Source organism: Poecilia latipinna, unplaced genomic scaffold (assembly GCF_001443285.1).
Source record: "Poecilia latipinna isolate Pla-1442-1.1 unplaced genomic scaffold, P_latipinna-1.0 Scaffold1826, whole genome shotgun sequence".
NCBI classification, from domain to species: Eukaryota; Metazoa; Chordata; class Actinopteri; order Cyprinodontiformes; family Poeciliidae; genus Poecilia; species Poecilia latipinna.
The window spans coordinates 80,160-94,513 of NW_015114442.1; the positions used below are offsets into that span (position 1 = coordinate 80,160).

Sequence of the window (14,354 nt, forward strand, 5' to 3'; positions counted from 1 at the left end):
AGAACGCTACTTGAAGCAGGGATTAGCATCAGTCTTGAAGAAGGGAAATGGGAATCTAAATGGGCCGCCCTCTGGGAGCTTCACAGCCAGAAATAGAAACAACAGATCTGAAATCTTGCTCACGCATAAACTCTTAACCAGAATGTGCATAAGATTACATAAAACAGTACAAAAGGGAAAAACTGCAACTATCTAACACACTTTTAAGCTAAAATGTTTTAGTTTAATCTTTTTAAAACATCTTGGAACTACGTCTGGAAAACCCAGCGTTCAACCCCCCAGAGCTTTAACCCCTCACTTACTAAAACAGAGGTTTTCCAGGTCAAAGTTTGGGATTTGTGTTTTATTCTGGGAAGTTTCCTGTTTACAGTCAGCAATTATCTGGGGATTTCCAATCAAGTTGTAAGAGGTTAATGCTGAGGGTAATTTTCTGGCCGGACAGCTAATAGTTGTTTATTACAGATGTCTGTATTTTACTACACTGTAAAAGCAAATGCATAAAAAATTGTAAATTTACCATAGAAATATGAAGGAATTTTCTGTCAACAATTTTAAAAGGTGTTTTTCTATTTTATGGAATACTTGTTAATGTATCATGAGATATACTATTTATATACATGGAAAATGTCAGCTCTGGAGTAACAGAAATGTAAATAAATTAAACATGATAATCTGTTGAATCACGGTAATAAAACAAAATTGGTTTTAGAGTTGACAGGAATGTTTGTACAATTAATGGGAAATCCTTGTAATTTTCTGCCAGGACATTTTGGGGTTTTTTAAGGAATTTTTTCTTACAGATTGGCAAATTTTTTAAGATAAATGTGAAGGAGGTTGCAAGAAGACTTGGGAATGGAGACAGGCGATGGCCGTAATATAGTCAAAGCTGTAATCCTATGGTTTGCTGTGTAGTTGGATGGCAGGCATGGAGCAACCATGATTTTATCATAAAGGGAAAAAAACTGTGCTGCCATAGTTTCTCTGTCTTGAAACTTGAGCTGAAAATGTTTCTCTAAGCTTTTCAGTTGCATTGTTACCTCTAATTTTGTATCTTAAATGTCTATCAACTCCACTTGCCTTCCTCATTATCTACGGTTCTGAGCAAAAGTGTCAAGTCAGCTCTAAATTCTTTGTATTTTGCTTCCAAAGAGCCACAATTTCTAGTGACCTTCACATAAATGGGAACAATTTGAAACAAATGGCTGAAAGTGTATATATTGCAGACTTAGCAACAGTCCTGCTGACTAGTGAACATCCTTGGTGGGGTGACTTAAAGGGATACTTGTTGTGTTTCATTATGTTGTTCATTAGCCTTCATAGGTATGATAGAAAAACTTTGAAAGATGCCACATTTATACAAAAAAAATATGAATAATATTATTCTGCCTCTTTAGTTATGACTCTGTGCATGTATGTGTTGTAAGTTTAGGAACATTTTTATTTTAGGTAATGTGACGAATTTTAAAAAGTGAAAAACAAAATTACGCGTTTCTTAAAGTTTTCTCTGTCTTTCAACATAGTTTTATTTTACCTCTATTTTTGGAGCAGCTGAGAAATGTTCTTGACACCTAAATAAAAACTTGAATGACAAAATTTGAAAGAATGGATCAGATAAGAAAAGTAATGCGCAGTGACAGAAAGCATCACTTATCAATGGCTTATCTCCTGCTAAAAGCAAAGGTAATGTATATATGTGGGTGTTCTCTGGTGACCACCGTAGGAAAACCTTTCATCAGCAGCAGCACATTATAGGACATAACCCAGCTGTGTACGTGGACATATGCATGCATTGGGTTCTGCTATGTTATCTTTAAGAGGCGGCAGGAAGTTAAGATCGCGTCTGGGTTGAACTCACGACCCACAGAAAGGAGAATGAAAGGAGGGAAGACAGAAGAATTGGAAGAGTAGCAAGAAACTTTGGAAAATGTGGTAAAAGTTGTGTTTTCAATTGGTTGATGTGATGCTTAATCAGATCAAAAGTAGTTGCAAACTTATTAAAACTTAACTTAGTCACAAAAAGAAAAGTAAAATGCAACTTTACCATGTTGTAGTTTGTGTGCATTGTTGCATGACTTTCCATTTGTACCAACAAGGAATGAACTGGTCTGAGATCAAAAGTGCACGATAGTCTTGACTAAAAGTTACATAGTTTTGTTGTACTAGTATCGTTTAAACGTGTTAAAAGCATTTCCATGTTAAATATACAGCCAGATGAAATTAACATAGATGAAATTGTGAATCTGTTGCAAGATTTGGACAAACAAACCTGGCATAGTCTTTCTGTCAAGCCTGATTGAGGTTGCAAAGCAGAATAAGCAAAAGTTTCTGTCTCTAGAAGTACAAAAATGGTAGAAACATTCCCAAAAGGCTTCTCACTTTAATCACAGCACGGCCTTCTGTAGGTCTGTCACGTAAAATCCCAGTAAAATATAATGATGTTTGTGGGTCGTAGCATGACAGAAAAATAAATTGGTCAAATATTGTGACTACTTGTGCAACAAATTGTTATGAATTATAGAGTTGGACATCTAATATATATCAAAGTCATCTTGTTCTCCCAGCTTTTCTAACATTTGAAATGGATCCCAGTAAAGCTCGGACTGCCCTTACCAAAAAAAGGCAACACTTAGAAGAGGCTTACTTTTATGAATCTAACCTCATAAATGTCACATTAGGTCTCCATCTATCACACAAACTCCCTGCTGAAGTCAGAGTGGGAGCTGATAAAGTGGCCTAGAGGGAAAAGTGCAAAAGTTTCCTCTTTATCTAGCGGAGCCAAATATGTGGCACAGTGGTGCACAGGAAGGAGATTTTAGAGATCGGTGTGTGTGTTTTTATGTGTGTGTGTGTGTGTGTGTGTGTGTGCGCGTGCGTGCGTGCGTGCGTGTGTGTGTGTGTGCGCGCACGCGTGCGTGTGTGTATGGTAGAGGAAGAAATTTGAGAGCTCATTTGAAAACAAGTGGCCGAAATACACCAGAGATTGTAATAAAAACTCTTTTTCAGATAAAGGTAAAATAAAAAAATTCCAATATTGTATTTACTTACTTTATTCTTAAGCTTAAAAATTTTCCAAAAAAAAAAAAAAAAAAGAAAAGTTATGTTCGGTGGAGGAAGGTTATCATTGTTTAAACACATCCGCGTCCATAGTTTGAGTAAGACAAGAACACAACTCTGGGGTCTGCATTCATCTAATGGCAGATTGAGCAACTGCATGGCGAGTTTTCTGAAAGGGCTTTCTCCTGAATTTGATGGAGTCCTGCTGCTTCCAAAGGTCAGAGTGTGAAAGGGTTAGAGTTGGGGTCAGCAAACATTTTTCAGTGTGTGTGACTGTGTGTGTGTCTGTTTTAACATTTCTCATTTTGTAAGGCACATTTTTTCCAACAAATACTACATTCCGAGGACCCAGAGATCCTTATGTGGCCCCCAAGAGAACAAATTCTGTTTTTAGGTTAGAGATTAGAGTTAGGATTACGGTGTGAATTGAGTTTATGTGAGGTTTAGGACTAAGCATGTAATGGCAATTGTTAGGTTTAGTGATATGGTCATGGTTATGCTGTAGAAATTAATGACAAATTAATGGAAGTAAATAAAAAATGTCCATGTGAAGATAAACATACTGTGTGTGTGTGTTCTTGTTTTTGATACATTGTAGGAACAATTGTCCTAACACATACGTTGTGAGGACCCTGTGCTCCTTATGGGATCCAGAAGGTAGACCACATAAAAATGTGCTGTTTTAGGGTTGGGTTTAGGACTAAGGTGTGAATTGAGTTTTGGCTAGGTTTAGAGTTCGGTATGTACTGGTAATGGTTAGGTTTAGTGTAAGGATCAGGATTAGGCTGTGGAAATGAATGGAAATCAATGGAAAGTTCCTGCAGAGACAGAGAAACGTAAGTCTGTGTATGTGTTTGTGTGTTCTTGTATATACTACATCTAGAGGACCACTTTTACAATATTTACCCATAAAGGAAGGTCCTTTGTGAAAGTGAGGACCTTTCATCGTCATCGCTTTTTTGCACATCTATTAGTTAGGTGTGAAGTATATTTTGTCAACATAGGTTTAGGAATAGATTAATATTAGTTAGGGTGAGGGCAAATGTATTGGTTATATGAAGTATGAAGTTACTAAAATGAATGGAAGTCAATGCAAAGTCCTCACTTAGATAGAATTACAAGGGTGTGTGTGTGTGTGTGTGTGTGTGTGTGTGTGTGTGTGTGTGTGTGTGTGTGTGTAGTGCTAAAGACTAGTGGCTCAGTGACCCAGAAAGAAATTCCAGATGAGGAGGAATTTGTCTTTATTGGGAATTCTCTGTGTGTGTGTTTCAGCAGCAGGAGAGGTCATGAGAACAGAGGAAACACACAGACGCATACACAGGGACAAATCACATAAAAACATACACCGTTTCTTTAAATCAAGTCATGATCTTCACACAGAACAGGCAGTATTTTATAGGGTTGATACCAACAATTTATTGGTACAAAAGGATTGTGAACAACAGATGGGACTTACTTTTTAAACAACCTTTTAAAGACTGAACAACAATTGAATAAAATTTATGGAAATTATTAAACCCTTTTTATTGGTTGGACGCTACCTGTCTGTTTTCTCAGCATATGTTGTAAAATGACTTCTTTCTCATTTGAACAGATCTTATATATTTTTATTCTGTAAATATTAACCCAGGGCATCCTTAAAGATCAGGAACTCGCTCCTCAATTTGGAATAAAAGGATTTCCGTCCTCTGTCATTTGTATAGCCATGAACTCTTGCATTTTTGGGGTCATATCCTGTTTTTGTTCAAAATATCCTTGACAAGGATGCGAGGAAGGCATTTTCTTTATTATTTAAAAAATCCTGACATGTAAAAAGATTTACATCAGCTGTTTAAAACAACACCACCAGTGAAAATGAAAAATAAAGAACAAAGTTCATGAGTATAATATAAGAATCTATCTTTGGATGAAATTCTAAAAGATTTTATTGATTTGGGTTAAAAAAAAAAACATTGTCATTTTCATTCTCTTGAGAACAAGAAATGAATCACTCCTGCTCTTTGTTAATCCCAGCAAGGAGATTCTGCTGACCAGGAGTCTTTTCCAGAGCTAAACTCAGTCTCTGCCTTTATCTGTCTATCTAAGGAGGAACTCCTTGTGCTCTTTGAAAGGCTTTGATCCCCGCAAAGCACCTCGGCAGTATTCATGTCCCGCTTCAGACGCCGAACCTTTTAATTTCAACAGAAGACTTTGATATCGCCTCCTGCATGGAAGCTGCTACTGTGTCACACTTTGTCCCAGTTCAGCTCCAGGTCAGATAGTTGTAGCTGATTTTACTTTGGAGGAAAGCACCTGTCTGAACCTCCTCTTCAGTTCCTGCATATTGGGAGACTTGGGTCTGGCCAGGTGTAGGCCACCCTTTCTCTTCTCTCCGTTCCCGCCTCCCAGGGCTCGGATCACCTGGTGCACAAAAGGCAGATTTTAGGAGGTTTCCGTTTTAAATTGTTTCTATGAAGCAATTTAATCAAATGGATATAGCCTAAGTCAGGGATGTCCAAAACTGTGGCCAGAGGGCCATTTGCGGCACTCTGGATGATTTTCTTTGGCCCTGCCTTCCACCAAGAATGGAGTGAATTTGCCTCTCAAGCATACTTTGCTAAAAACAACAACCTCTGCCCAAATGTTGTTGCATGATGAAAAAAAGAAAAAAAGATAACCCCCAAAAAGTTTGGATCAATTTTGGGGATCTAATGTCGTCACCTACCTAAAATAATGACCGAAGTCATTGTTTTTTCAATTTGGGGGGGAAAAAATCATGACTTCTTTCAAAAGAGAAACGCTTTTGGCAAAAATCCACTTAGGCCATTATTGTAGGAAGCTGACCATATGAACGTTGTGCAGGATCCTGTTTACATTTAGGATCAACAACAGTTTATAAGTTCATTTTCTACAAAATTTCAAGAACACTTGAAATAAGACTACCTGAGCTTAAAATGACATTTCAGCAAGATATAGGAGCTTATTTTTAGTTTTATTAATAAAATGTACTAGTTCCAATGGCATATTTATGTTTTTTTCTTATAACAAGAGATTAAGACATTTTTCCCATGTTACAAGTGAAATAATCTGGCAGTGGAATTACTGCACCTGTATTTTTTCATCGATATTATGGAATCATTTACTTAAAACAAGCTCATATATCTTGCTGAAGAGTTACTTCAAGAGAATGAAGATATTTGCACTAGAAATGAGACGAAAAAATTATCTGGTAAGATTTTGTGTTTTAGCAGTGCTGGCTTTGCATGTGTGAGCAAGAAGCAGGAAACTGCACATTCAGTGATCTTCCCTGAGGGTAACGACTGTTACTCCGCTAGAGAAAAAAAAATTACAATGCAGTTTGGTTTCCCTTTAAGGCCAAAAAGATAAACAGATGGTATTTCCGCTTTTTTAGGCATCATTCAACTATCATAGCTCCCACAGAGCATGAAATTCCTTAAAAGGATGGTGGATCTAAAAATGACCAACACCCCGGGAGCTAAATAAGATGCTGTCATCGGGACAGCTGTTCTGTAAATGTGGGCTCCCGCCTCCTCACCAATCAAACGTTTTTTGACAGAAAGATAAGGCCCCACCTCCTGGCAGAGATGGAGGAAGGCGGCATGGACTCCCTCGTGGTTCTCTCTGGCCGAGGCCTCGAAGTAAACGCCCCCTGCGATCAGAGACATGGTTCAGATCGGGTCCGCTCATCATCATCCCGATAATTGTCAGCATTCCTCTCACATCAGGCAACATCTAGGATACAGTTTATCAAGGCAACTAATCTGTAAGAGAGCTCAACTAAACCTGTTCCTTAGTTTTGAAGCTGTTGGGATTGGTTGGTCTGACCTAAATAAGGGGTTAATTGTGCTTGACCCCAATTAACCCATCTAGGAACTGGCTGGTTGTTTACTTATCTTGCTTCTTTTTTCCAAACCGAGCAAGCAGGAATTCTTGGATCAAGAACAAGGCAGGAAGTGAGGGAGCAATTATCTCCTGTGAACCACGAACATTAAATAGCTTTCGAGATATTTCACTTGATAGCCAAAAACATCGACCTTGCAGACACTCAGAATGGGTCAAAATATAAAGAATCACAAAGGAACATTGGGAGATGCTTTCTATAAATATATAAATGGTTACCTTAAGTTATAAAGTTTGAATTTTGTCAACTTAGATTGTAGCAGCTGGTGTTACTATGCTGTATGTCTCCTAGGTAAATGCAAGAAGCTTGTCAGAAACACATTCCAGCCATTACTAAAGTTGGGACAAAGTTCTTGTTTAAATATAAAAGTTCTAAATGGAGATTGGTCCAGCAGAAATTGGTTCTGCTGAGTTCCTATCAGCAGCCAGAAGCCTACTTGAAGTAGAAAGTGTAAAAATGAGTACCCAATGCTTTTGGTGTTAGGGATTTTAGATGGAACATTACTTTTAACAGACCAAAAGCTCAGTCATCAGTGTAAATAATAACTGATTTCTATAAAATAACCATTTAATGCAAAGGGAGTGTGTATTATTACTGCATATATGAATTGTGTTTTTAAGTTTTATGGAAACAGCTGCCTTAAGAAACAATGTGTTTCTCTGATTTAGAAACACACATAACTTCATCTCCAGTTTACCCAGGCTGCCATGTATTACTCAAATAAATTGTATTGTATAGGAGCTTAATATGAACAACACATAGGGACAACTGCAACAAAATTTGCAAAGTTGACAAAGGCAATAATCTGATGTTAATGAAACTTAATCTCATGCTAAGCTGTGCATATTCTCTGTCTATGCCAGCGAAGATTCACTCATCTCTAGGCACACAAGGCTAAAGTTCCTAAAGTCTAAACAATTCCTGATCTTTACTTGTCACCAGTCTTTTAAAAGCCTAGGAGCATCTTCACCTTTAATTATTATTCACACAACACTGAATATTGCCAGGTATACCTGGGCAACTGCAGGGATAAGCTGTTGCTCCATTCAATGATCAAAGCAAAACTTGGAATCTTCTCCAGAGACATTAACATTTTCATTTGCATTTCAAAATTACATAGACTCCAGTCAGATGCAAGTATTTCAAAAGACTCAGCCCTAATAACACCGGTTATGCTGCACTGAATTCAAGTCATGACTAGTGAAAGCGGGGAAATGCCCCACCTAGTGAAGTTGCTAACATGTCGCCCTCCTCTGCGGGCACTTGTCGAGCTCGGAGCAGGTCACTCTTGTTGCCAACCTGCAGTGGGGAACAGATTAGGATGCAGATTAGATTACGGGATTAAGGTTGGTAGGCTTCTTGTCTGGTCTGCGTTGAAATAAATACTGTTAGAAACCGTAACATGTTTTATCGGGACTGAATACTTTGCGAAATCACCTCTTGCTTTGTTGCAGAAAAGGTCTAACTTAGAATAGCAGGAGAGTATCTATGAACATAAAATTTAAAGTCTTCCCACAGAAAATCTATGGTAAATCTAGACTACATTTAGGTTTGAACTTTGACTGGGACATTGTAACACCTGAATATGTCTAAGTGTTTCACTGTAGCTCTGGTTGAAGGTTTAGAGTTATTCAATCATGTATACGTTCCTTTCCCTTCACAACTTTAAAATATTTTGTTTTGGTATGTTACATAAAATCCCAATAAAAGACACTGAATTTCATATCTGTAATGTGACAAATATAAAAAAAATATTCACAGAGTATACATACTTTAGCGAGCTACTGTAGCTGAAAATAATTCAAAAACATGGCTGATGGAATATCAGTTGGATGGAATTGATCTAACATTTATTCACATGAATCATCCTTACCAGGATAACTGGGATGTTTCCAGATGGGTGTATGCGCCTGATGTGCTGGTACAGAGGTTGAATGGTTCGGTAGCTACTGTTGTCTGTAATGGAGAAAACCAACACATACCCATCTGCCCAGTAGATGGACCTGAGGAAAAAAAGGAAAAAAATAAAGAAAATAAGCTTGAAACCATTCATTTTATGTTAAAACTTACAATGATGTGATTTGAGCCTGACCTGTTGATCTGCTCCTGGCAGTACAGGCCTTCAGCGTCATCCTGCCAAAACACAAAAAGAGTGACGTGAGTATGCAGATCATAGCCAAGAGAAATGAGTAGCATAGACTGAATGTGTCAATTAAGTGTTATGAAGTATGAATTGAAGATCACAGTTTTTAAACTTGGCCTCTCTGTCTCTTTCTCCTTGATTTCTGCAGGCGTGAACTAATTAAACTCAATGTTATCAGACACATACAATACCGTTATCCTTTTCTTCTTATTGCGAAGTTTCAAAACAAGAGTTGTACGCCCACAACAACAAAAAAAACCCTTATGATTACAAAACGTAAGCCAAATGTCCAGCAATGCAAATGTAGCCTAATTAGCTTTAATTTTAAGGCATAATTTGAACTGCACATCATTTACATTCCCCAAAATTTGGTCTCATAATTGCAAGAATCACATTGAACAGAACAAGTAATTTTCCTCCAAGTTAAGTACAGACTGTTCCGAGACATAAGGTCAAGTGAAATTGCCCAGGGAATACAAATGAAACGTGTATCTTAACATATGAAGGTCACTATATTTGATACATCGTCTGTGCAGATACAGACGGCTGTCAGTTTGCCAAGTCACCTCATTAAAGCCAGTCCGTGTGTGTGTGTGTGGGGGGGGAATCGGTATCTAGAAACAACATTCCAGTGCAGATAATTTTCTGCCAGCCAGTCAGAAAATTATTTCAGCTCAATTATCCAGTTATTCCATTAAATGCCTGTTGAAATCACTGACTATTTGTACTGCTCTTTTTCAAATCCCAAATACTTAGTCCTACATTTCCAATTAATAACCTGAAATTTCAAGACAAAGCACGGCTCAGACCTGTGGACAAAAATGAAAGGCAAAGAACAGGGTTTCTGCAGGATTCATCGACTCAAATTTAAGATTTTTTAAGGACATTATGATCAAAATTCAAGACCTGTATCATGACATGAATTTACAGAAAACAATGTAACATTTTGTAATGCTATCTATAGACTTAACCTCCATAGTGCCAAGTTTTTAATGCACAGGAACTAACTAGTTAGGACCTACTGTACATGTTTTCTTTTCTTTACTGACTTCTTGGTAAAATGAATAAAATAACAAAAGGTCTGTTTCTGGCATGCCACTAGTACCATACATCATATGCATACCTTATAGAACCTACACAAACTGAAAGACTCTAATACGTCCGCCCCAAAAATGTCTTTCCTGTCAACTTCCTGCTACTATTTAAAAATATACAATAGATAATAACCTCATTAGCACACATTCTTAGAAACAAATGCCTACAAGTAATTTGGTTCACTTAAATTAACCTGGAGGGCAACGCAGGGTGTGTCCTGAATCTGAAGCGACACTTCCTCCCCATCCATGGTGACCTTTCTGGAGTAGAGCGCTCCTGCGGAGACAAAGAGATCCGGGTGGAAGGGTGAATGTGAAGGGATGAGAGGATCAATCGTGGCGGGGACTCGCTGGTGGCAAAGGCAGTCAGATGAATGGGGGGGGGAGGGAAACCTCACCTGTGTTTGCTTCATAATCTCCAATGAACCTCTTAGTCAGAAACCTGACAATCAGAGCTGAAAGTGGAACAGAATTTGTCAATCAGTGACGTAAAGATGAGGAAGAAGAGCAATGGAAAACACAAAATCTTACCAAGTATTTTTGGTCCAGTTTCTAGTGCAAATATCTTGGTGCACTTGAAATAAGGCAAAACTAACTCACAAGTAACTTTTCAGCAAGAAATAGGAGCTCCTTTTAAGTAAATAATCCCTCAATATTGACAAAAAAGTACTAATACATTGGCAGATTTTCACTTTCAAATGAAAGCAAGTGAAACAATCTGTCAACTAGAACATTTTCATCATTATCAAGGAATTATTTACGTAAAACAAACTCCTGTATCTTGTTGAAAAGTTACTTGTAAGTTAGTTTTGTCTTATTTCAAGAGCACTAAGATATTTGTATTAGAAACTAGACCAAAAATACTTGGTAAGATTTTGTGTTTGGTCATTGAAGTCTCATGGTGACACACTGGATAACATCTAGAGACGCTGGTGGGTCATTGCATCTCTCTGACTTCAATGTATTGTATTAATATTCTGTGTGAAAGTGGTAAAAGTGACAAAAAGGGTGAATGATGACCAGAATTTTTCTTGCCACAACACACAGTGAGCAAGATGGTAAATGAGGTAAAAGAAAATCTCCAAAAGTCATTATTAGAGTTACTACAATGTAAATTTCTGTCTTTTTTTTTTTTTTACCCTTTTCTTAACAGTGGTGCCATTGAATGTGGTTTGGTAGACTGAGATCTGACAAAAGATGGTGTTATACTGTGTGAAGGCACAGCAGTAATAACTCATGGATTATTAGCCGAGGTAATACATTATGACATGTGATGCTCTTCTTTTCCAGACAACTGAGTTTGATGATTCTCCCAGATTTGCTACAGAGAGTACATTCCTGCCTCATTGGACATGTAGTGTGGATTACTCACTGTTGTTTTCCCAGCTGAAGCATTTAGTTCATCTGGTGTAAGAAAACTGTTTAGCTTTCTGACTCTAGCTAAAAAAAAGGGGGGGAAAAACCCCACAAAATGCAATCAAATGTTTCTCTGGGACCTTTAGCATTTTGGTAATTTGTGTCAGTTGTGAGCTATTGCCGTCATGAGAATCTGTCTATCTCGAGTTACATATAGGGCAAAAAATATGAAATTATGACACTTGGAATAGATTAGTCAACAATTATTTCACTCCAAACATTCATTGATCTGTAGCACAAACTAAATATATTAAAGTGTACAGTTGTGACCTGACAGAGCTGGACAAAAGTTTAAATATTTCAGTGATAACATTTACCTCGTGGAATTTGTGTCTGTATGATAAATGAGCTTTCTTATAAAGTGCAAAATAATATAATTCTTAAATTTGTCAATGTTAATTTCCAACCACTAGATATGTCTGTGAAGAAACCTGCCCTCTAACAGAATATTTCTAAAAGTCATGTTTTGTTAAACACAATGTTTCAAAAAATTATTTAACACTGTGACTGACATCATCCACTAAAACTGAATTTCCAGGACTTTCAATATATATATATATATATTAAAGTTGTTATTTTTATAAATATTATGTGTAAATCATAGAAATGATTATGTTCGTACCTCTATAGCCAACTACATTGTATTTTATTACACTCACAGTTCATGAGTGATATTAATTAAATTTAAATTTTGCTTTATTTTTTATTTATTTTTTTTTTTTCATTTTCAGGAAATCAGTGCTGTTTATCGCCCTCTGTCGTCGAACAATGGTAGCACTTTATTAATTCCTCTGCCACCTAAAAATTTGACAACTAATTGTTTCTCTTTAGGTGAGCGGAGCCACTATGACCTTGTGGTCATAAAAACGGTTCGACTCCATTTATCGCTTGAATACAATGCAACTAATCCGAATGAAAACTTTCCCGGATACACAAGAATAACTGCATCCCACCGCCATACCGGTTTTCCCGACGTTACTGGCGCCCAGCACCACGATCTTCACCGTCTTGTTGGGGACGCAGTCCAGCAGGGGATACTCCGGGATGGGGACCAGCAGAAAGTTGCCAGACCCGCTGCTGTTCATACTTCCCGGGGCAGAATCGCCAGACAGCCGCATTTAGCTTCCCTCTGAACCCTCAGAACTGCTCCGAGCTTTATGGGGGAAATTATAGCAAATTCCTACGACTCTGGGAGAAATCACTCCGTGATTGTATTCCTACGGTTAATCCAGATGTGAACCAAAAAAAAAAAAAAAAAAAAAGAAGAAGAAGAAGAAAAAAGAAAAGAGAGAAAACAATTCCTCGTTTTCCGCAGAGAACGGCAGCTAGAAACTGATCAGCAAAATTGGTTTGCCCTAATAATTCCCAGTTATTATCCAAGTGTGCCACAATTTCTTCCAAGTCTTTCTCTCCTGGGGTAAAACTGACTTTTAGCTCCACAATGGAGGCATCATTAAACGCGTTACTGATCCATTTTTACGCTTTAATAGCTAAAAGGAAAACGATCCGGTTCCCGGAGATTCCAGATGCCTCTGGCTGTGGATAGAGAGCAGAAGGAGTGATGAGAGGGAGGGATGTAGACTTTGATCCGTCCCCTCACATTTTCCCGGGAGACCAGTGGGAATTCGACCTGACTTCTCAGCCTGGACAGCCTAATGCGTTATAAACGATGACAGCACCAGCATTAAATCAAGTGGGATGAAGAAAAGGTTTAAACAAAGAGGTGGATTGGGATTTTAAACCATCACTCTTTAAGTTGGTGTTCCATCACTTTTTCTCTATCTGGATACTTCTGTATGGAAGTCCGTCAATGTCAATTGTAAGAGAGAGAGAGAAAGAGAGAGAGAGAGAGAGAGAGAGAGAGAGAGAATGAGAGAGAGAGAGAACCTAGATTTTACAAAACAACAACAAACTAAATCTTACTTATGTTCTTTATAAAATAATATGACATAAAAAGATTCATTATTATTATTATTATTATTATTATTATTATTATTATTATTATTATTATTATTATTATGTTTGTTTCAGAGGATTCTTGTTTGAATGTAAGCCGTGCAATGTCTATTTTAGAGAAATAATACTTCTATATTCTGGGACTATATTGCACACATACAATAATCTGTATATGTGCTTAATTGTAGTATTTTGTCTATTAAAATGAAAAAAAAATTGTGAGATGGAAGAAAATCAATTAAAACCAATAGATAGATAGATAGATAGATAGATAGATAGATAGATAGATAGATAGATAGATAGATAGATAGATAGATTGATAGATAGATAACAAACCCCAAATGCAACATTATTTATTTTATTGCTTAGTTTTATCTTATTTGTTGTTTTGACGTTTCTTTAGTGATTTGCATTTGGAGAATCTTCTAATTCAGTATAACTATTGTACTGTGAAATAATATTAAAGACATGCATCAAAATGTTTTGTTTTGTTTTTTTAGAAAGAATTTATATAGTTCAGAGACTACTGAGATAAAACTATCTTATTGTTATTGCCTAAAACAGCTACCAAAAGTCTTCGAGAGGCAGATAGTAATTAATTGACATGCAATCCTTAAACGCCGCCCACCAATCCGACGCCCTAAAAAGAACCGAACCAATACTTATGCGCAAGTAAGTAGTTCTTCAGCGACACTCCCTCACAACCTCCGAGAGTGGACGGCAGGAAACTAAACTACAACAGAAAAAAAACAGCAACTGAAGCGGAAACTTTCTGCTTGCATTTTCAGAA

At 37.2% G+C, this 14,354-nt stretch overlaps 1 protein-coding gene across 1 annotated transcript; it reads right to left on the minus strand.

Moving 5' to 3' along the window:
- Window positions 1-4,280: 4,280 nt before the first annotated feature.
- rasl11a (RAS-like, family 11, member A) lies at window positions 4,281-13,304 on the minus strand. Its single transcript, XM_015014538.1, has 8 exons — window positions 12,570-13,304; window positions 10,591-10,647; window positions 10,387-10,469; window positions 9,048-9,088; window positions 8,829-8,958; window positions 8,179-8,254; window positions 6,627-6,703; window positions 4,281-5,454 (listed from the first exon to the last, which is right to left on the minus strand). Exons 1-8 carry the CDS (start codon window positions 12,724-12,726, stop codon window positions 5,308-5,310), a joined length of 768 nt encoding a protein of 255 aa, XP_014870024.1. The 5' UTR covers window positions 12,727-13,304; the 3' UTR covers window positions 4,281-5,307.
- Window positions 13,305-14,354: the final 1,050 nt, after the last annotated feature.

Excerpts from the sequence above, each read along its gene's own strand:
- rasl11a (XM_015014538.1), bottom strand. The coding sequence starts at position 12,726 with ATGCGGCTGTCTGGCGATTCTGCCCCGGGAAGTATGAACAGCAGCGGG. Across the intron at positions 10,470-10,590 it reads AGATTATGAAGCAAACACAG|GAGCGCTCTACTCCAGAAAG; the intron begins GTGAGGTTTCCC and ends TTGTCTCCGCAG. Across the intron at positions 5,455-6,626 it reads TCCTCCATCTCTGCCAGGAG|GTGATCCGAGCCCTGGGAGG; the intron begins GTGGGGCCTTAT and ends TTTGTGCACCAG.